At 41.5% G+C, this 22095-nt stretch overlaps 2 protein-coding genes across 3 annotated transcripts; both read right to left on the reverse strand.

Moving 5' to 3' along the window:
• Positions 1-3070: 3070 nt before the first annotated feature.
• LOC133890456 (protein TPX2-like) lies at positions 3071-8590 on the reverse strand. 2 transcript variants are annotated; one of them, XM_062330831.1, is made up of 23 exons: positions 8093-8590; positions 7875-7966; positions 7719-7777; positions 7581-7617; positions 7419-7480; positions 7194-7327; positions 6911-7100; positions 6740-6833; positions 6541-6657; positions 6335-6421; positions 5821-5988; positions 5663-5725; positions 5497-5577; positions 5342-5418; positions 5154-5232; positions 4943-5071; positions 4695-4784; positions 4490-4609; positions 4246-4412; positions 4051-4159; positions 3821-3880; positions 3631-3725; positions 3071-3543 (listed from the first exon to the last, which is right to left on the reverse strand). In XM_062330831.1, exons 1-23 carry the CDS (start codon positions 8256-8258, stop codon positions 3459-3461), a joined length of 2361 nt encoding a protein of 786 aa, XP_062186815.1. In that variant the 5' UTR covers positions 8259-8590; the 3' UTR covers positions 3071-3458. The 2 variants fall into 2 exon arrangements, with proteins under 2 accessions (XP_062186815.1, XP_062186816.1); XM_062330832.1 differs by lacking the exon at positions 6335-6421.
• Positions 8591-9464: 874 nt separating this feature from the next.
• Positions 9465-21760, reverse strand: LOC133890458 (uncharacterized). Its single transcript, XM_062330833.1, has 20 exons — positions 21402-21760; positions 18462-18518; positions 17864-17891; positions 17629-17751; positions 17374-17485; positions 15972-16009; positions 15836-15889; positions 14622-14690; positions 14435-14551; positions 14259-14327; positions 11916-11995; positions 11666-11797; positions 11323-11596; positions 11158-11250; positions 10898-11062; positions 10683-10807; positions 10460-10586; positions 10123-10247; positions 9864-10025; positions 9465-9779 (listed from the first exon to the last, which is right to left on the reverse strand). Exons 1-20 carry the CDS (start codon positions 21494-21496, stop codon positions 9740-9742), a joined length of 2085 nt encoding a protein of 694 aa, XP_062186817.1. The 5' UTR covers positions 21497-21760; the 3' UTR covers positions 9465-9739.
• Between the last annotated feature and the right edge of the window lie 335 nt (positions 21761-22095).

Here is a 22095-nt window from a genome sequence, read left to right on the forward strand (position 1 = left end):
CCAAACGGTATCATACCTAGGGATTGTCTCCCCTGGTTCATCAGGGCATTCCATATGCCACTCAAATCTCTTTGGGGGCTTTTCTTCCCTGGGTTTTCACCCCTTTGTTTCCAAACAAGCCCTCAGGAGGATCTCCCGGGAAAAGCATGATTAGGATGGACCTGTTTCAGAAATAAGTAGTGTCAAATTTGGCATCTGAAATCTGGAGTTTCATATAAATACCTCAACCATTAGACTTTGAGTTACTTTGTCTCCCCACAGTGGCAATTGAGCTTAATTCTGTCGTGATATAGATAAAAAAAATTGACTTGTCGCCACCGTTCACAAATTCGTACAGTGGAGGTGCAATTACAAGTTGTCGACCAGTTTAGTTTTTCTCTTGTCACGAAAAGGACTGTGCTTGCTCATAGGTCATAGTAAAATAAATGAACAGTGGTGCACATACTAGCGCATCATGGTGTGCGTCTGTAAGAAATTTTTAGTACGTGTTTCCCTAAAAATTTTACTTTTTTTACCTAGTGGCTGGAGATAGTTTGAATAACTTTTTACCTAAAATTCGATGTTCCTACAATAGTCTGCAAACCTTTTTGCAAATTTATTGATTCAATTCAGCCTTTGCCAATAATATTGTTGCATTGTTTATTCTAACGTACGGTATGGCATCAGATGAAGGTTGGCTGGTTGAGAAATTAGGGGCTCGGGCCAAAACATTTTATTCAGAAAAAAAAACTTTTTCTAAGAAAAAAACGTAAAGAGTAGATCTAAAGTGATATATTTTACCTAAAAGGCTAAAAGCATACTGCTTTTGAAAAACGTTTATAACTAAAAGACTGTGCACATAAAGCACATGTACATTATAGATCTATCTTTTTTTTTATCACAAAACAAAGTCAAATGTTACGGTCGTAAAGAACAAGTAGTGCTAATCAACTGGATAGCAAACAAAGTCGTACATGAAATACATTTCAACAATCATTTGGTGCGAAAAATAAATAAAGATAGGTGATTAGTAGTTAGGTTTGCAGTCAGGAATTACCTGTTCGGACTCAACTCTTAAGCATTAGCTTGGAAAAGCAGTTTTATTTCTATATAGGCAAGAAGTGGTTGTTCATGCCATCTGAAAGAAGACGTTAAGTTTCTGCTTCGATTCGAAGTAAGAAAGAAAAAAAATATAGAATGAGAACAAGTTAAGGTCTATTCTGGATTTGTAATTGGCCTATCCAACCTGGTCAAGTTCTTTGAAAGAAAAAAAAGTGCGTACGCACGCTACCTGCAGAGAATTGAACAAGTTCTTAAAACTACACGTGAAAATCTAAATGCGAACACTATAACTAGCAAATCTATTATGTACATCAAATAAAAAAGCTATTTCTCAAGATAGTTGCGCGTATAATTTACTTGTTAGGTTGATGAATACGAGTTTCCACAAGTGTGATCTGTTTGATGTAGCAGAAGTAGCTCCTCGAACTTAGTCAACGTCAAGGGAGTAGTCGTCGTCGAGTACAGTCGAAGTTGAGGACACAAGTAGAAGTCGTAGCCATCGAGCGGTTGCACCGAGCGCTGCCCAACAACCTAATTGCCGCCCTGTATAGGTCTCTATGCAGCACCAGTTTCGGAGATCCCGCTCTTCTACTCAGTGCACACCAAAAGAAGAGCAAGGATTGGCAACATAACAGTCTCTCATGGAGAGAAGAGGAATGAGAAAAATGAGAAGATGGAAAAAACATGTCACCCAATTAGGATGTCTTCTGGTTCTAAATAGCCATGACATGCAGTAGTAACAGCCCATCAAAGAATAGTATTTGACACAGTTTATAACAGATTAAAATTGGCAATTTCAATCTCATCAAAATGGCATTAATCTGAATGATTATTACCATATATTATTGCATGATGCCATATTTACACATATGCACTTGTCCTAAGTCATAACTCGCACGATTTTTCACGCGAAAATGCACGTATGTATATAGCTAAAGTCCATCTCTTTCTCTCTCCCATATGTTTCTATTTTAGACAAAGGAGAGCGCTAGCTATTTAAGCATGTCTAACTCTCCCATGTGTTTTTGAAGGTTGCGAAGAAGATTGCTTAAAGGTGGCGATAAGAGTAAAGGAAGAAATCAATATTTGGCAGATGGAGTGGATAGGAGATTTTCTGGTTCCCTATAGTTCTGACGGTTGACATCTTCCTCAATTGGTTTTTTGCTTGACCCCTAACCATTTCGCGCATTGCAACCCTAGCTCTATCGTCCGCTGAACTAGCCAGCATCGAGCTATCTGATTTTTAAAGGCATGGAGCTTTGTTTCTTTATAGTTTTCTTTGCATCTTGAACTGTTAATCATGTACTTCTTGAACTCTTCCCTCTTAAATGAATAGGCAGGAGGAATAGAGGCATGTCATGTGATTTATACTTACCAATCGAGTTTGATTAAAATAAAGCAGTTAAAATCTCTATTTTAATCTAAAATAAAAATAAGATAACTCATCTAATCACCCTATGTGTAGTCACATCTAGAGCTAGGTATCCATCGATCCACCAACTGTTCAAGGTGATATTTTTTTGAACGATTAATCCATCAGGTAGGATGAAATAAGAGAAAGAAAAGATGCTGCCTCATCTGCTTGTACCCTAAACCATAAGTAGAGTATGTCCTCTCGAACAACCGAGTCCTAGCCCTTCAACTCGGACGGGCTTGTGGAAATCCTCGAAATTGTAGAAATGTTGCATCAACCATGTATACCGTAAGAGATGAGTCTTGCTCCAAGAATTCTTGAGCACCATTCAACAGGTACTTTCACCACCCTCTTTTGTACATACTTCATTTAAAATCTTTGTACCGCTGAAGAACAATCAGTCTTTACTAACAGAACATAGTGTAAATTTTGTTAGTAGGTACTGAATTGCCTACATGTTCAATTTAGACCCACTAAAAAATGAGCGATCTCGCCTTTTTTTCTCAATAATCAGTGAACTTCAAGAACTCATTTATAGCTAGAACTAGCAGGTTACTTCTACTAGTTTTAGCAAATGCGTTCTTGCAGCCAAAACAATTGTTAGCACACTTGCAGTATTTCTACTAGTATCTCTTCCACAGGCCAGAAAATGCTAAAACAATTGTTTGCCACTCCAAGATACAAGCATTTCAGTGGAACCGTGCAGTAATGAGACCAAAAAGCAACACAAGGTATCAACGAAAGGATAAGCGTCATCATCGAGATCATAATACACAACACACACAATCTAGTAATCTACACACAATAACGGCTACGCCGGTCCTGTTTGGCCCTCCCTACAAACAATTGTCAGCTGTGTTGACTGACAAGAGATTACAGTTATGGTCAGAGAAAGAATCATAGTAATGCGGCAATCAACGGTAAGATCATTTCCTATCTTGCCGTTCAAGGAAGGAAAAAAAATGAACAATCAGTGTACAGATACAACGGGTAGAGCTGGAGATCATCTGATGAAAGCGTGCCTTCTTGCCCCTCTCTCATCCACCTGAAGCTGAGGCGACTTGGGCTTGGTCACTTGCTTCGTTGATCTGTGAAACAGCATTCGTGAGACTATGAGATCAAGTTTAGGAGGTTGAACATTGGAGATGACAAATTTTGGTTGTCTTTTTGCTCACTTCTGTGGACGGAAGGGTCTGTCGAACTTTGGGAGAGGCCGCGCCTGTGGCACCATGGTCCTCCTCAGCTGCTTCAGCGCCTTCTCTTCCTCAATCTTCAGACAGAGATTGTGTCGGTCAATCAGCAAAGGAGGCAAACGAATGCAGGCAGCTAGTGAAACATTTGAAGGAGCATGGAAGATATGTGTACCTTTTGGGCGAATTCGTTCTCCTCTCTCAGCCTTTTGTAAGTCTTCTCTTTCTCTTTTACCTGCGCATTACACAAAAAATTAAGTAAACATTGTTATGTGCAAAAGTTGTTTTTACAACATAGTGTTCTGTAAAACCTCATACTAACTAGTATGTATCTTTAATAGGTGTCAACCAAGATAGCATGCTCCAGCGTGTAACAAAAAGAAAGTACAGGGGAAGCTTACTGACCATGTTATCAAATTCTGATCTTTGAACCGCCCTCTCATCAATGTGCAACGCAAATTGCTGGACTTCAGTCAGAGGCTTCCGCTCCTTCTCTGGCAGAGGAATAGGATCCCTGCAACAAGATTATAGAGGCTTTTGTGTATCTTGCCCACGAAAAAGGAAGAATTCTTAGGACAAATGACTGCATGCGCTACTCACTCTTTCAGTATAGGTTGTGCTTTGACGATTCTCCTCTGGGCCTCTTCCCTCTCCATTCTCTCCCGTTCTTCCATCAGCTTTTGCTGCTCTAGTTCATGCCTCACCAAACTCTCTAGTTGAAAGCCTTCTGGTCTCGTACAAGGCTTCGGTTCAGGCTTTGGCGGCACCTGAACAGGGATTGTTAGACAGGATTAGTGAAGAGATGACTGCAACTGAAAAAAGTACAGAGTAAATTTTCACGTACCACTGGATAGTCAGTGGTGTATGGGTACGGGTTAGCTTTGTGAACCCTGGCTTTTTCCTCCTCCATCTGCTTCTGTAAGAGCTGTACAGCTCGCTGCCTCTCTTTTTCATGACCTCTTTCCTGCATTAAGAGATACGGTATTATTTTGTTGGAGCAAATATGGTGATTAATGGTATTAGTGCTCAGAAATTAACATTTCACCAACCTCTGTATGTAGATTGAAAGGGTTTGGTATTGTGAGTCTGGGCACACCCTTCCTGTCGGTGTGTGAAGAAGATTCGGAGTAAATAGAAAGCTGCAAAACAAGAACTTTAAGGTGTGAAAATGGTCTTGCCAATAAAAAAAACAGTTCATTAGTTAAGGGAGAACTGCACGTCATTGCATTAAGAGATAGAAAAAATGGTTCGAATACAGCACATCCACACATATCACGATATGACTTTCGATAACAACCTTGTCAAATAAATCAGTAACTGAAGGAGGGCCCAGGCGATCATCGGTTGAAAAATGGAACTCTTTGGGAGCTGTCACCTGAGGCTTTGGATGAGCAAACACACCAACATCTCCCTTGCTCTCAAGAATCTGCATGAAATGAAGCTCAGACTGAAGCTCCAAATCATAATCTAATCAAATCTATACACTTTTCTAAGACAAGTGATAGTACCTTTTTGTTCAGTGGCTTGGCCTTGAACTTGGGGGCCTTCTCCAGTTCCTCCAATTCCAGCTCTTGAGAACTTTTCACGCTGTTGAAAGATGATGTTAGAACCGAGCATTAAAAAAATCTCACAGATCTCTAAAATGGCTATTGTTCACCACAGATGTAATAGGATGTGATAGGTGGCAAAGACAAACTTTGGTGGCCGAGCTCGCAATTCTGTGTGAAGCTGTGGTGGTTTTGGTTCTGTCAATTTCAATGGTTTACTCTGATTCTGCAAGATTGAAGCATTCAACTTTGAGTAATAATAATAATTGACAGCCTAATTTGGCAGTGAGGTAAGTAAAGTTACCCGGATAGTGACCACAGAAGAAGCTTCTGAGCAAGTGTCCGCGTGTCGAGTTGCTCTCTCCATTGTTTTAAGATGGAACTCCTGTAGTCGTTGAAAGGTATAATTGATTAATCAACTAAAACAATGATTGTCACTTGTGAATTTGTCATGACGATAGCAAACACACATTGAATTTGGGAATCTGTAGACTTTTCCGTGGAAGCGGAGGGAATGCAGGAGCTTCAGCAATCTGAAAGCAGAAAACAGCACCTAGTTATGCTTTATCTCCTCAGAATTCAGCAAGCGTTAAGTCAACATTCTTTTAGATGCAAAACAAATTCTCACCTTTTTGTTAAATGGCCGTGCCCTGAACTTGGGGATCTTGGCCAACATCTCTTCCTCTAGCTCTGCAGAGCTCTTCACTCTGACTGCTCGGACTCTGCTGGCGGTCTGAAGCTCAGGTTCCTTTGGCCTTGTTAACATAAGCTTAGGCCTGCTCGCTGCTGCATCCTCCTGCATTACACATAAGCAATATGGATGCCAATCCACTTAATATCCCAATACTGTTTCCTGATCCAGTATCTCAGTTGTAGTAAATGTATTTAATTTGATCGAACTCGTTGCTAAAAAGAGAATTCTTGCAGATACAATAAGAAAAACACAAACAAATTGAACTACACCAAGGAACGAAACTAAGATTAGCAATCATATGTATAGTTCTTTCTTCTTAGCTAAAAATTCGAATGTTAATGTGTAAGAAACTTCGTTGGTAATCAACAGAGACATATCAGTCTAGATATGGAACCACGCAACGTGTGAGAAACTAATGTACAATTGAAATGGTGAAATGAATACTAACATGTGAAAGTGATCTGTTGTAAGAGTCTCTAGTCCCTGACTCGAATTTCTTAACCAATTCCGCAGCCGAAACATATGAGGTCACTTCCTGAACAACACCACAAGACTCCTATAAATATCATATTGCTTTTCATCTGTCCCCAATCCTCACGAAACTTAAAAAATCAAAGTCTCCCATTAGAGCTGGGAGTAGAATTTTGCAGTTACCTTCACAGAGTGCGCGTCACCATGGGCCCTCCTCATGGAAGACTGTGTCAACTCAGTGCTTCCAGCTAAACCACCTCTTCCCTTGTGCTGTAGGACCCTCGTCTTGACGTCCAGTATCTGAGCACACCAGCAACACAAAATTTCTTAGATCACAATGACATCAATTTATAAGTTCCTTGTTCAATCCTCATTCCCTTACCTGTCGAGTCCTTCCATCATCAAGCTTCTGCCTCTTCACGGCCTGGTTTTCCTGTGCAATTTCAGTAGCAGCAGAAGCTGCCTTTCCAGCGCCCCTGAAAGCGAACAACTCAGACAACGGAAATAGTCTCTAAAGGATTGTACAATATGTACCGGTGAGCTTGACTCTTACTTGATGACACTCCTCTTGACGCTCATCGAGCCAACCATAGGACCTACTTTGGACACGTTCGCCTGCGTCTTCGGAGTGCGCGCCTCATTCCTCGTTATAGATCTAGCACAGGTCGAAATCGCAGGGGCAGCTTTGATAGGAGGAGGAGGCCTCTGCATCTTAGGCGTGCTGGTCGAACCACCATACGATGCTAAAGCCATGGCAGTGTCAAAGACAGAATTAAGAAACCACAATTCCCCACCGCGCAGTGATCAAATAACATAACTAGCAAGTAGCAACCCACATTTTGTAGCCGGATCTCTGCACGGGAGGAACTCTAAAGACTTGGGCGATTCCTTTTTCTCGTCTTCGGCGGGCCGCGACTCCGATATTGCATCAGCCGGCGGCGATTCCGACATTGCTTCATGACATGCCGCACTGGCCAAAACATGCAGGGCACAACTCGTTCAATGCCAACCACGGAACACAAAATGAATGTGAGACACAAATTCCAGTCCAAAGAGGTTACCTTTCCTCCTGCTGCTGGCTCCCAGCATCGGCACAAGTTACCCCAGCATTCGCTTCAGAGACCTGAATTCCAGAATGTAATGATGTGAGCACCAATAAGAAACTAGAGAACTACAACTGAACTGCGTGGAGAGCACCAGGGAATCAGGAAGCAGTCACATACAAATCCGAACGAGGCGTCTTTCTTCTCCTGAGCACTCCTGAGCACATACAAGAACAGGGGAACGAGTAAGGAGAGTGATTAACTTGCCACCATGACGAATCGCAGATGAATTCAGAAAGGGAAATATCCGGCGCTTACCCATCAACATCCGCGGCGTGGTCGGCGACGCCTCCTGCTACCCCCTCCACGGCTTCCTCCTGCATAATTGCAAACGCAAAAATCGACGGATGAGAAGAACGGGAAGAAATAGCCAAACCAGGGCCGAATCTGGGTAATCCCCTTCGATTCCATTACCTCTGGCGCCGGCTCCTCGGCGGCGTCGGCTAAGTCGCAGAGGACGGCGACCTTGACCTCCGCCCTCGACTCCTTGATCCTCGGGTTGAACGCTGCACGCCGGAACAGGAAAAACTCAGAAAAAAAAATTGGCAGGGAAATCCGGGCTGAAGCGAGGCGGAAGAATTGGCAGGGAGGGCGATCGACGTGGAAAGCCGCGGCGGCGCGACGGTACGTACGTGATGGGGCGTGGCTGCAGCCGGCCTCGAACCAGCCCTCGGCGGCACGGACGGCCCCCTCCGTCTCCTCGTTGATGAAATCGAAGAACCTGGGCGCAGAGAACTCGTACGCCTCGTCGATCCCCATCGCCACCGCCGCCGCCGCCGCCACCGTGTCCGACGCCATAGGTCAATGCGAAATCCTAAACCTAGGGCTCGAGGGATCACGCTAGGGTTCCGACTCTCTCTCTCTCTCTCTCTCTCCCTCTGTGTGTGTGTGACGACGCGGTGGTCTTGAGTTGGGAAGGGATGGGGAGCGGGGAAGAAGAAGGTGTCGGATCGGGCGGCTGGGAGAGTGGGAGGAGAAGAACGTTGGGGCGGCGGAGTCTCCAACGGTCGGGAGATTCGAACACTGTGCCAAAGTGGGCAAGGCTTAAGAGAGGGTGGGTGCACGCGCCCGGTGTGCAACGGCTATTTTCCCGGTGAGGCTGCGGGTGGGCCCCGGCCGGATTAACAGTTGGGGACAGAGATTTACCGGTGGATTACGAGGAGGGGAAGGGCCGAAGGGGACCCGCAGGAGTGAAGGATGTCGTGTCGTCAACACGGCGTCCAGTCGTCTGTCTCACTCTCACAAGTCAGCTTCCTTTTGGGGCCCGAACCCACCCCTCTTCAATAGTTATGGATGAACTTAATCCCTTCTTCAATGGTTATGGAAATAGTTTCAAATCTAACGGGAAAACTTGCCATCGGTACTGAAATTTAAGAGGCATATAAATGATAAAACAAACAGTTAAATATATTGTACTATAAACAAATATATTGTTTCAAAAAACATTGAGCAACTGGACCGTACGGTACAACAATTTGACTCTGCCCGTCTACTAATATCATAATGCATAGTCGTGATAGAATCACAGGCATAATTGTTTAGCAGAACGCAAGTTTTTACCTTGGCGATTACACTTTCCTACGCACGGAGTTGCAAGTCTTCACCAGTCCGTGGAATATACAATCTGTCACAAATGCAATCGTTCAAGTTTCAACAAGAGTTGCAAGTGCAAACGGCACGCTTTGTCTCTACTTTCACGTATGTTCATATTTTTCACCCTTTACTACACACCCAATTAAATGTTCTTCCGATCATAAATACATATTATTTTAAAAAAAATCTCAATCGAACTTTCACAACGTTAACTAACAATAGCTTTCAAAACATTTAATTTAGAAACCTTAAAAACACGTGTAAATGTCTTTAAAAATGTTTTCATAATATCACAAATTTAATAGATTTTATAAACATATTTAATTGAAAATAGTTATCAAAATTATACATTGAAAATCATATCTTATCCTAAACATGTATTTATGACCGGAAGGTGTAATACAAGCCTCAAAAGGTTAACAAAACTGATAACTGATAATATTTGGTACGTTGACAATGTTCTTGAGATGTTATACATGCTGTTGTTGCAGTGAGTTACATTACAAAATGAGGAGGAAATGTGTTATTCACGATTAACAGAAAAAATGAAATAACATATGGCAGCATAAGCCGCTGAGATCATCTAGCAAAAAAGAGATATCTAACGATAGCGTTATGTACACTCAAAAATTAATTATACACTGAATCAAAAATGGAATCTCTCTTCCTTTTTTGTATTGGCTGGATCAAACGGAGTTAAGATCTTGCGAAACTTGGTTTTGCCACCTACAACAATTGTGGTGAATTAGCTAATTTCTTGTTATGGGTACATGCTTAGCAAGGTGAAAAAAACTGTTACTGTGGACCAACCTTGTAAGAAGGAACCTCGCCAACGGGCTTACGGTAGGAGCAGCCAATGGCTGCGTATTAGCTAATGTCTTGTTGCTTGCTGGTTCCAAGGAAAGTTCAGGTTTCTTTGTGAAAATTGAAACTGCTGTATCCTGAAGACCTTGCAACGAGGAATCCTTTGAGCTGCATGGGAGGTATCATGAGCCACTATGAGCTGAGAAAATGCAAAAGGTTGTGTGCACGAGAGAAACAGAGCGAGAGAGCATAGCGATGGCCGCACCTTCCTAGACGGTGTATCAATCTGCCAATCAGTACCTCGCATGATCCAGGTAACTCATGTTCTATATCCATCAAGGAATCAAGGAATGCATGAACAGCAGGTCGTTCAAACTTGTCACCAGTAGCCTGCAGCACGATAGCAAGAATGTCCAAATCTGGAAGACATGTCTGGAAGGATGCAAAGATCGAGATAGACTTGTCGTAGCGAATGCTCAACTAAACTACGAGTTCGAATTAAGTAGTTGTGAAAAATTTAAAGATAGAAATGTGCAATTAGTAGAGTTTAATGTAACAAAGAAATATAATAGAAACAAGGGGCATGCCAATTTTACTATTACCTCTTTCAGAGAAGGGATTATCAACGATGAGATTGCAGGTGAAGCTACAGAACTAGAAGCTCGAGGAGCTGGTTGCCCATCAGGTAACTGCCGTGATTTGCGACCTTTTTGCATGTCAAAATTCTCACTAGGGTAAAGAACATACTTCTGTTAAGCTTAAATAATGGAGCAGAATTTTTCTAAATACGAAGTGAAAACACAGAAAAAATTATACTTCGAATACCTTTGGACCTCTTGACTATTTACTCCAGAAAATCTATGCTCATGTGATTCATTTTCATGCCTGTTGATAACAGGTCTTTCTCGAGCATTTCCCTTTCTAAACCCAGCCTGCAGAGCAGCCTTTGCCTGCATGTATAGCTCAACTACATTAATAACCATGTGTTGACCATTAACCACAAGCAGAACATTGGCAAACAAAATGTGCATGTGCCTCACCTCTGCAAGGTTAATAGCACTATCCTCAAGTGAAGCACTTGATGTCTTATCTTGGATCCCCAACCTTGACCTTGAAGATCTTGGAGTTTCTGGTTCTTCACTTTGACTCCGAACAACTGTCCCACTGGAAGACATATCTTCATACAAGGAGAATCCGCTGGGAGGCTAATAAGTAAGATGTATCAGATGCTGCTTCTTACTTATATCCGCTTCTTGTTTTGAAGGGAAAGTAGGGAAGTCTAAACGAGATCTTATGTTACCTTAGAACTGTGGTTGGTAGCTGCTGAGTGCAACTGAGATGCTCTTGGAGAGCGCAATACAACCGTTCCCAGCCCACTTACCGATTGATCATTCTGGCAAAGAATTGATCGTTACTAAAACCATTAACCATTGAACAAGTTATATGACATAGATGAAAATCTTACATCTTCTGTAGAACTTTCTAGCCTCCCACGTTCACTCTGTGCATCTCTCTGAGACAAGCTTGATGAGAGTGATTCTTCAGATCCAGTCCATGATGTCCTCCACTGATTTTCTGGATCAGCTGTACTAGCTGGTGTATTTGGACTATGAAGCATATCGAATCTACCATCCTTGGTGGAGGTAATTTGAGGTGGCCTTGATCCAACTCGAACAGTTCCTGTGCCCTCTGATCTATCAGGGAAATCCCAGCCAACAGCTTCCCTGACTGTTCCTTGACTACAATAGGGGGAAAATCAGGTGTGGGAAGACAGAAGCAAAGCTTAATTACTGTATTATTAAATCTACCTCGAAGTCCGAGCTGCATCCTTTGCCATATCAACCTTGATAGTACATGTACCGACATCATCTTCTTCAATATGTGTTCGGCCATTTTGTGTGGCATCCATGGTGTCTTTTACAGCAAATTTTGGCTTCTCTCTACCAATACCAGCAATAGAGACACATGAAATGAATGAGGGATATTGATATGCTTAAATTATCAGTTAAACAAATGCTGCCATTTACTCAACTTTGGTTAAGAAAGTATACCACAAACCTTATTCTCTCCAGAAGCTTTGGAGTTTTTCTGGCATTTCTTATAAAACGATGCTTAAGAAGCTCCTTAGCACTAGGCCTCTGTAATAAAGTGACGAAGGAAGCATAAGAAAAAACGAGATATTATAGAATTTCAATGTCTTTCCAGCCTAGACATGAAATTAGCATGTTAAGAATTTCCATATAAGAGAGCCATAGACTTGCAACCGGAAAATTTTGTCCAAAATTTACATTATAGCAACTAAATAGGCATAAATAAATGCAAAATTTGGAACAAAATTTACAATGTAGCAACTAAGGGCCTGTTTGGCAGGGCTCCGAATTCAGATTCTCCTGATTCAGATCATGATTCTCTCTGGAAATATTTTTTGATGAATTAGATTCAGTTGTGAAATCGTTTGGCTAGCTGACTGGACTCTAATTGTTAAAAGAGAGGATGGTGCTCTGAATTGACTATTGTACCCCTGTCTGTTTGTGCTGACTTGTACATCTTGAGATATCATGGGCACATAATCTGGATCCTTGTCACACCTGCGGAAATGTCTATCAAGTGCATGATTCTCACGAATGAAGTTACGGAGACACATGGTTGCCGTCACAATCATCTTTTGCTTGTCTATTGGATAGCTCAACATCTTGTTATGATTGTTATATATCGGTTTTGTTTTAAATACTTTTTGAACAATAAAATCTGAAAACCAGATTGCATAATAAATATCTAGTAATGAGTTAACCAGATTGCATTCTTCCAAAAGCATCTTGTATAGTGAGTTTGGAATGGTAGATGATGTACTAGTACCATGCGTATGGGTTCAATCATGCGAGAACTCTTACATTCAACATTTGGAGCTTAAAATTCCAGAAAAATCAGAATAGGCTGTTCATGCATTCGAAAACTCAGAACGCTTCTCATTTTCTAGATGGTCATGTTCATGGTATACATCAATTTCACATTACGAAATCAACTAGCAACCCATGACCAACTGGCACCTACACATGCCATCCAGATCTGACCGAATCATTGAGCAGCAATGAAGAACTATCACCCACAGATATCGTCTACATCTAGCAAAATCACATGAAAAAACTAACTGAACTGCCAAACGAACAAAACATGAAATCCTGAACTATGGGATGAACATTGCCAACAATATCACCTCGCTCATGTTAAAAATTGTACTGCACAGGAACTATATTTGAGGAGTTGAACTAGCTTAGAGTACTAGAGCGATCATCTAAAAGTGCTAATCACGTATAAACGATGTCAGAACTGCGCATGGGCAAAATTATCATCTTAGCATCTGAGCACACATGGGCAGATCTGGACGGATGGCTGCCTGACCAGTGGATCTGCACATGATGGCTTTGGGATTCCAGAAAACGAGCGGTGCTGGCCTTCACATACATGGGCAGCGCCGGCCTTCCTTTTCGGTGTCAGGTCCCAGAGTTGAGGGCGCTAGCCTTCACATATAGCGGTCAGGGGAGGTGGGGGCGGAGACCGGTCGGCATGGGTGGCACTGGGGGCGAAGACTGGCATCCAGGGGTGGCGCTAAAGGAGGAGACCGACGGTCCGGTGCGGATCTGGGGGTGGAGAGCGGTGGCCATAGGTGACAGGTAACCCTAGCTCGCCATTTTGGGGAGGAGAAGAGAGTGAGCAAGAGATGGACGGGAGGAGGTGCGGCTGGGGGGCTGCGGGGTGAGAGGGGAGCCGGGTGAGTCGTTTTTTATATCAATGGCATTTGCAGGTAAATATCACTCAACTAGAGGTGCAGGTATGAAAGGAGTTAGTTGGATTCCCGGGGGAAGCATGTTTTCAGCTGATTCACCCGCCCTTCATAAAAACGTGAATTGCTTCCCTCCGATATGCGCGTGGAGCCCGTCGGAAATGAGCTGTTTGGCATCGATTCGCAGGATTCTTTCGTGAATTGGTCACTGGGAGTGGTACCAAACAGGCCCTAAATATCCCAATAAAAAATTGGTCTATTTCCTGCTCCTCTATAAGAACTCTCAGATTTGATTCAGTTCCCCCTTCTCCGCAACATTATGATTAAATTTAGTAAGAACTGAAGACCTTCATAAAATGTCAGATTCATAGTGGGTTACAAGGTGGGACTCCCAAATTAATGACCCGCACAAAACTAGAGCTGCTGCAAAGTACAATGAGAAATTTTAAAGAGTAACATTATGACCCACACAAAACTAGTGATGCTGCATATGTTCAATGAAAAGGCATAGTGTAAATAATTCTCGACAAATCTATTTTACGGATCTCCAACTTCTACTTCATTCAAGTGCAGAGGAAGTGATTCTTGGTACAGGAAGAAACTCAGAATAAGAATTTTACCTCTGCTGGATTCTTCCTTAAACACAGTGACACAAACTCTTTCATGGGTTTAGAGAAATGCTCATCAAGCTGCATATTAACAATATCATTTATCTTCTTGCATAGAAATGCATAGCACTTTGGGTAAGTAAATTGCAATACACTTGATAACAGTTGTTGAAAGTTAATCAAATGACCTGAGGTGGATTTTCACGAGGTATCATGAAAAGAACTCTCATGGGATGAATATCTGCCAAAGGGGGTTCACCTTTTGCCATCTCTATAGCAGTTATACCTAAAGACCAGATATCCGCCTGCATTGAGACACAAACTTATCTAACAAAGCTTAATAAAAAGAAAATTGTTTAACAAATGCACAAGTACCTTCTCGTTGTACCCATCAGAATTCTGAATAACCTCAGGTGCCATCCAAAAGGGAGTTCCAACGAATGTCTGAAAAAGTCAAAAGTCAATAGCAGTGGTACAAGGGATTACTCTAAGTTAATATATGTAAAATTGCCACAAAAATATGTCGAAACTCCAACAGATGGAAGCAGGCTTGTCGTCAAGCTAAATGCTAAGATGATAGAATATTTAACATTGACAAGGGACTTCCATCTAGTGCACACTAAATTGATACAAACAAGTGCATGATTGTACAAACCAAACTTTGAACCCTACAAAAAGAACTACAAATCTAACTTCAGACACTTTGGTTCTTGAGTTTTTCCAAGAATCATCCACTCCTCTCCCTTCCCTGCACTCACCTTCTCACCTGAAAAACCTGATTCAACAAGATTCCCAAGCATACTCAAGGCTGATTAACCCTTACTACCCAGAACAATAATGAATGCCACATCACCCCCACTAGAGCTCTACCACTGACCAGATGGTAGCATGACTGCATGGCAGCATTTTCCTACTTATGTTCCAAAATAGTAAATAATTATTTGTGATTGTAGATGCAAAACAAAGAGCAACAACTACGCCATTACCTTGAACCATATACACCCTCAGGCCATACACTTGGTTCCATGACACAGTGAAGTTGTAAAAGCCAGAATAGGCAGCAATCATAAACAGGTCTCTTTTTGGTTGGGAACCACATATTTGGGCATTCTTCATGACGAGCCAGATTATGAATGGTTGACAATGATTCGATTATTCAACAAACTTGTAGGTAGACGTAATATTTCAATAGCATTCAGAAAAGGAAAACAACGTGTAAGAAAATCATTCAATATACCAAGTTTCATTGAAAACCAGGGCTTTACTGGTTGATCCATCGCAAAACTGCCGGTCAGCAAGTTTTTATATCAATAGAGACAGACAGTTTACAGTGAAAACAACAGCTAATTAGGTGAGTTTACCTATGATAAACAACAAGAGGATTGATTCTTTCTTTCTTTTTTGCGGGGTAAGGGGGATTGATTCTATTCTACTTTTACTCCAAGAGACCAAGGATTCCATTAATGAGTAGAATCACTCATCAAAAACAGTCAATTAGAGCTGCACTTGAGGAGGGTTTCAATAGGTTCCTGATGCATATGCAGAAACATTGACAACCTGAAATTAAGGGAAAATGGTTAAGATGGTACCTTTCTCCTAGACATTGTTTTAGTCAGCTGTGCCGAAACGCCAAAATCTGCAACCTATAGAATACAAATAGTAACATTAGAATATGTATTATAAACTAAGAATTAACAAAGGCACAAGTCCTAAAAAAAATTATACCTTCACATCTCCGCTTTCGGTCAGGAGGATATTTGCAGCTGCAAAACATCAAACAATGTTGTGCGTTAGAATGTGCACCATATTTGGTATTACAAACAAGAAAGGAAAAGAATGCACTGACAACGACATATCCGGATTAATTAGTCCTTGCACAAGAGGACAATCATTCATATTTTTGTAATCGGTTTTACATCCCAAAGAATCAAATGTGATCAATCCTTAAATGTTTGCTGAGTGAATGGTTTTAATTGGCAACCCATACAAATTACATGTTACCTGTCCCTAGTCTTTTCACACAGAACTTTTGAGGTATTGTTTGACCATAAGCATCCACAACACTGTACTAGTGGAAGGGCATTACGAACTGTCTAGCACCAAACAAATATCCCTCGGATTTGTGAATATGGTGGTTTTGTGAGGGTTTTGCTCTCCCTCCACATCTACTGGCACCTCTAAGACTTCAACCTCATGCTACTCCGACAGCAAAAAGAATCCTTCAGCCACCCTTCAGCCTCTTAACTCAACCAAATTTGAATTTAATAACAAATAAGTTTGAACTTTTTGTACAACCAAGGACTTCACATAAATAATAAACTCAGCGTCAACTAACTTGACTGGGTGGGATGGGAGGGGCTGTTCTCCTCTTGAGACACATCCTACCTGCAACACCTGATTAAGGTAGTTCAGGTGGAGTGGATAAGTTTCCAGAACAATATTTGAAGTGCAAGAGGAATACCAAGTGACCGCTAACAAGATATCATTGATCTTTCTCATGGAAGCATGTTTTTACCAGAAGGACAATGTGCAAATGGACAAGTGCTATTAGACTATTGGTTCTTACAGAACAGAGGAGCACCATCCCTATCAGATAGTCTCCTGCCCCAGGAGAATAGAAAGGTTATTATACAAACTGCTCTAACAATTATGAACCAGTTATTGAAGGTATACTACACAGCATCTTTGTCTCTGCACTTGCTGCGCTTAACTGAGTCTTCTCTCCAACTAGCTAACTTTACATCTAAGACAATGAAGATTAGCTCACAAATTAACTAGCAACTGATTACCAAGACTAACTAGAAAGATATATCTAATACGCTATGCAACATGAGATTGTATACCTGTGTTGAAGTCAGTATGCAAAAATTATACGTTACTACCATAATGTAAATGCGGCCTAATGGAAGACCAATTCCAAATTATATCCTCAATACGCAAAAATTATACGTTACTACCATAATGTAAATGCGGCTTAATGGAAGACCAATTCCAAATTATATCCTTAGCAGATTGATGCTGATTGGAGAGTCCAATGGCTATCTGGTTGTCTTTTTTCCAAACTGTAGTGGATATTTGCAAGAAACATCCAGATAAGAAAAGGTAAAGGGAGCAAAGTAATAACGACCTTTAATATCACGGTGAATCTTTCCTTCAGAATGCAGATATTCGATTGCATGTAATAAGTCCCTCAGAATGCATGCGATAGACATTTCATCCAGGGGAGGGCCAGCTTGGAGCTACAAATAGAAATGGAAGTCAGAGCAACATCGAAACATCAACAAAGTAATTTGTAATGATGCTTGACAATAGAATGACACACTAACTTCACTTCTATCTACATAGTACACTGCTGTGTCAATTGAGATAGAATAGAACATACAAGGTCAGCAACAGAACCACCAGCCATGTATTCCATTACTATCCATAGTTTTGTCTGATGAAGATACGAGCCATAATAGTCAGTTATATATGGGCACCGGCATTGTGACAAAACAGATATCTCCTGCAACAGGAAATAAATCTTTTAGGTAAAGAACTTTCCACATCAAATGCATGCTAAGCTGATCCCATGACAATCTAGCATCCAATATAGTGTGCAAGGTGACAAGTACGACCTTTTGAATGTCTTCAATGTCATCCTCACTGCATGGAATTGGTTGAAAATAAGTATTAGTAACTTGGATAAAAAATTTACGGGAAAGAAAAGAAAATCAGAAGACCCAGAATCTAAAAGGAGAAACAGATGTGACAAATAGTTAATATTCTTTCCCTAGGAAAATTAGTTATCAATGTGAGTAAGGTCACCCTGCTTAATAGATCTTTCTACATTAGATAAACAGATTTACATTCTTCATGATAAGGAGTTACTTTACAAGAAAACAGAGTAATGATGTCGCTATATGACAGCTTACGACATTAATTCGAGGAAATGTAATGAGTAACTGCATACAGTCATAAGGCTAGACAAACGGATCCAATTTCACAATAAGTGGACCTTTCCCATTTAACAGAATTGTGCAAAATACAATTTAAGAAACATAATACCATCAGTATTCAGTACACTATCTTTCTCTTCGATAGTAAAACAAATGAATATCATGGTTGTAAATAGCAGGAAATAATGCAATTGGCAACAGGTGGAACAACAGGTCAAAACTAAAACCTAATTATTATTATGTTGAGAACAAAGTAAAATTCATGTTAGGGACTCACGCTTCTTCCAGATCAATAACTTTTATTGCAACCTCCTTATTCAGTTCCTTGTCAAACCTATAAATAAGTAACACAAAAGGATGTTAAGTAAGCATTGAAATTCATCATAAATGAGGAAAGAGAGATTAGAAGTACAACTCATGGGCAAAATATAAGCGAGGCAAATGCCTACAGATATGTGAGAAAATATTCAATAGATTATAAAGTGAATCCAGAAATAAGGCCAATATTAACATATTATGTCATTCTTCATGCAAATAGCATGACAACTTGTATGTGAATTATATGTGAAGTAACAGAAAAGGCATGTTGACTGTTGAGGAATGAAACAAGTAGACAACAAGATTTTCATTTCACATATTGATTATTTTCTAGTCCAAAGGGAACACTTGAACTACATGAAAAACAACATACAAAAGTTGCCTGAGTGCTCAGTTACTAACAAATTATGAAGCAGTCCCCCCACCCCCATATAAGTGAACATCTTCTACAACAACAACAACAGTCTTTGTCCCAAGCAAGTTAGGATAGGCTAGAGATGAAACCCATAAGATCTAACTAAAAAGATGATGAGAAAACAATAATGATAATAAAGATACTAGTAATAGTAAAAATAAAGTAATAACGGTACAAGAAGACTAATGCATAAGTTATAATTCTGGCAGGTGGATCGCTAACTTCCACACGCTTCTATCCGTGGATAGTTCTTTGAGAATATTTCATTCCTTAAAGTCTCTTTACAACGCATCCCATGTTAGGTTTGATCGACTCCCTACCTCTGTTCACATTATCAGCGCGTCTCAGTATCTCACTATGCACTAGTGGCCCTAGAGGCACCTGTTGAATACGTCCAAACCATCTCAACCAATGCTAGACAAGTTTTTCTTCAATTAGTGCTACCTCTATCCTATCACGTATATCATTATTTTGGATCCGGTCCTTTCTTGTATGGCCACAAATCCATCGCAACATATGCATCTCTACTACACTTAACTATTGGACATATCATCTTTTAGTTGGCCAACATTCAACGTCATACAACATCACGGGTTGAATGGTCATCCTATAGAACTTACCTTTCAGCTTTTGTGACACCATCTTGCCACAGAGGATGCCAAAAGCTGTCTCCAAAACATCTCCACACCTCAATGGGGATATGTCAGGGCCTATCACGTTGCCTCCTTTCATCCTTTTTAAAGCTTTCTTGACCTCTGCCTCATGAATCCTTCGTGCTTATCGTCTGTTAGTATCATCAAAAGATTCTCCCGTTCTCCCCGTTGAACAGTTCGCCGAAGTACTCTTGCCATCTCATCATCTCACCTGAAGTCAACCAGACCCATCCTTGATGCATTTGACTTGGTTGGCATACCTTGTCTTCCTTTCACGAATCGTAGACATCTTATAGATGTCCTTTTTCTCCTCCCTTTGTGCCCAACCACTGATAAAGGTCCTCATAAGCCTGACCCCTTGCTTTGCTCACAGCTCGCTTTGCGGGTCTTCTTTGCCACTTTGTACTTCTTTATGTTGTCCGCACTCTTGTCAAGGTGTAAGCGTCTAAAACATTCTTTCTTCTCCTTGATAGCCTTCTGAACATCCTCATTCCACCACCAAGTGTTTTTAGCTTCGCACCTGCTTCCTTTGGTCACCCCAAACACCTCCAAAGCCACCTTCCTAATGCAAGTTACATCTTCACCCACATGTCGTTTGCATTATCTCCTTCCATCCAAGGGCCCTCATTAATAACTCTCTCCTTAAAATTTTGTGCCGCCTCTCCTTTATGCTTCCACCACTTCGTTCTTGCGATTTTGATGCCCTTGTCCCGTCGAACATGTATACGAAAGTGAAAGTCAGCCACCACAAGCTTATGTTGAGGGACAACACACTCTCCAGGTACCACCTTACAATCTAAGGTGTTGTCTATCCTCTCTTCTGGCAAAGACAAAATCAATCTGGCTAGAGTGGTGGCCACTACTAAAGGTCACTAAATGGGATTGTCTCTTTCTAAAGAAGTTGTTAGCTATTATCAGATCGTAGGCCACAGAAAGGTTCAAGACATCCTCACCCTCTTGGTTTTGTATCACCAAACCCAAAGCCCCCCATGCACCCCCTCAAACCCTACATTACATATACCTACATGGCCATTAAGATCTCCTCCAATGAAGAGCTTCTCGCTAATAGGCACAATACTAAGTGCACATCTTCTACATGGACAAAATAATTTGAGCTTCAATCAAGATGGCAAGTATATTTACTCACAAGAATGGCATTGTACACGAGATTAAAGACAGCCAATCAAGATAAAGAACATAAGTCAGGTAACTTGGCATCCACTGTTTCAAAAGTCAGTCGTGTAGCCCGCCTAGACGGCACCTAGGTGCTAGATGCCAAGCTCCCGCCCAGCACCTAAGCTGCTACCTAGCCCACCCAATGGGCGATTAGCCACTAGGTACAACCCCGCCGCCAGCATTTCTTAAGGCACTGCCGCCCATCCAAAATAGTACCACTCTCAACTAAAAGACATAAATTATCATAGATGCTGTGTAAGCTCATCTCGGTTAGCCACTAAATCAACCCAGTTAGCACTTCCTGTTTCTCCGAATCCCTCACTAAGCACCCAAATCGCATCCTTCTCCCCAGATCCCGATAAACTACCAATGCCACCAAACTAACACGAACAAGCAGGTGGTTAACATCACAAACGCCACTCAACTGGCCACTCGGCCAGCTAATTCCCAATGCCCAAAGCCCAATTTCCCGCTGGACCCAGCCCCCACCTCGAGCCCCAACGCTAAGAATCCCCAATGCCGCTCGACCAGAAGTGAAACTAAAGGCTCAATCGACGGGCGGCCGCCATCGCCACCACACATCAGCTCATACATCCGCGTGACATAAAAAGCGGGAAAGAAAAATTTGGGCACAGGAGTGGGGAATCCGCCGTACCCTTTGTAGACGTCGCCAAAGGAGCCGCGGCCGATGAGGTCGCGGTTGCTGAAGCGCGCCTCGATGGCGGCCGCCATCGACGCCAAGTCCGACATCCGGCCGCGGCGGCCGCCTGGCTAGGGTTTTGGAGGGTCGGGATCGCCGGGTTCGTGCACTGTCTTCCCCCTGGTGCTAGGGTTTGGATTCGGGGCTCCGTTCGTCTCGCGCTACTAGCTGCTTCCGGCTTCGCCCATTTCTACTTGTCGCGAGATTAGGCGTTGGTGCCTGGTTGATCTGTTCGTCCGGGACCGGAAGAGAGGGTTGCCACTGGGTACCAAATGCCCACACCGGAACCCATTCCCGCACATAGGTTTGGATAACTAGCCAGTTCGGCTCTTTGGGCCAGACTCGTTTAACTAGTCTGATCGGCGCGCTTAAGTCGCGTTTTTTTCTTTTACACAGCATATGATAAAAGAAGACTAAAAAATTAGATTTATCAATTTATGATATCTCAAAATTTATTTATAAATTTATCAATATTTAACACATTCACTTAATTATAGGAAAAACAATAGTACTTTCATGTATGCACATAATTTCAGCATGTAAACAACAATAATACAAAACTAACAAAATTTGTTTCATATTTTTTGAGTTTTATATATTTTTCTTTGCATTTTAGATTATTTCAGTCGATTTATCAATATAACTAATA

Source organism: Phragmites australis, chromosome 14 (genome assembly GCF_958298935.1).
Source record: "Phragmites australis chromosome 14, lpPhrAust1.1, whole genome shotgun sequence".
Lineage (NCBI taxonomy): Eukaryota > Viridiplantae > Streptophyta > Magnoliopsida > Poales > Poaceae > Phragmites > Phragmites australis.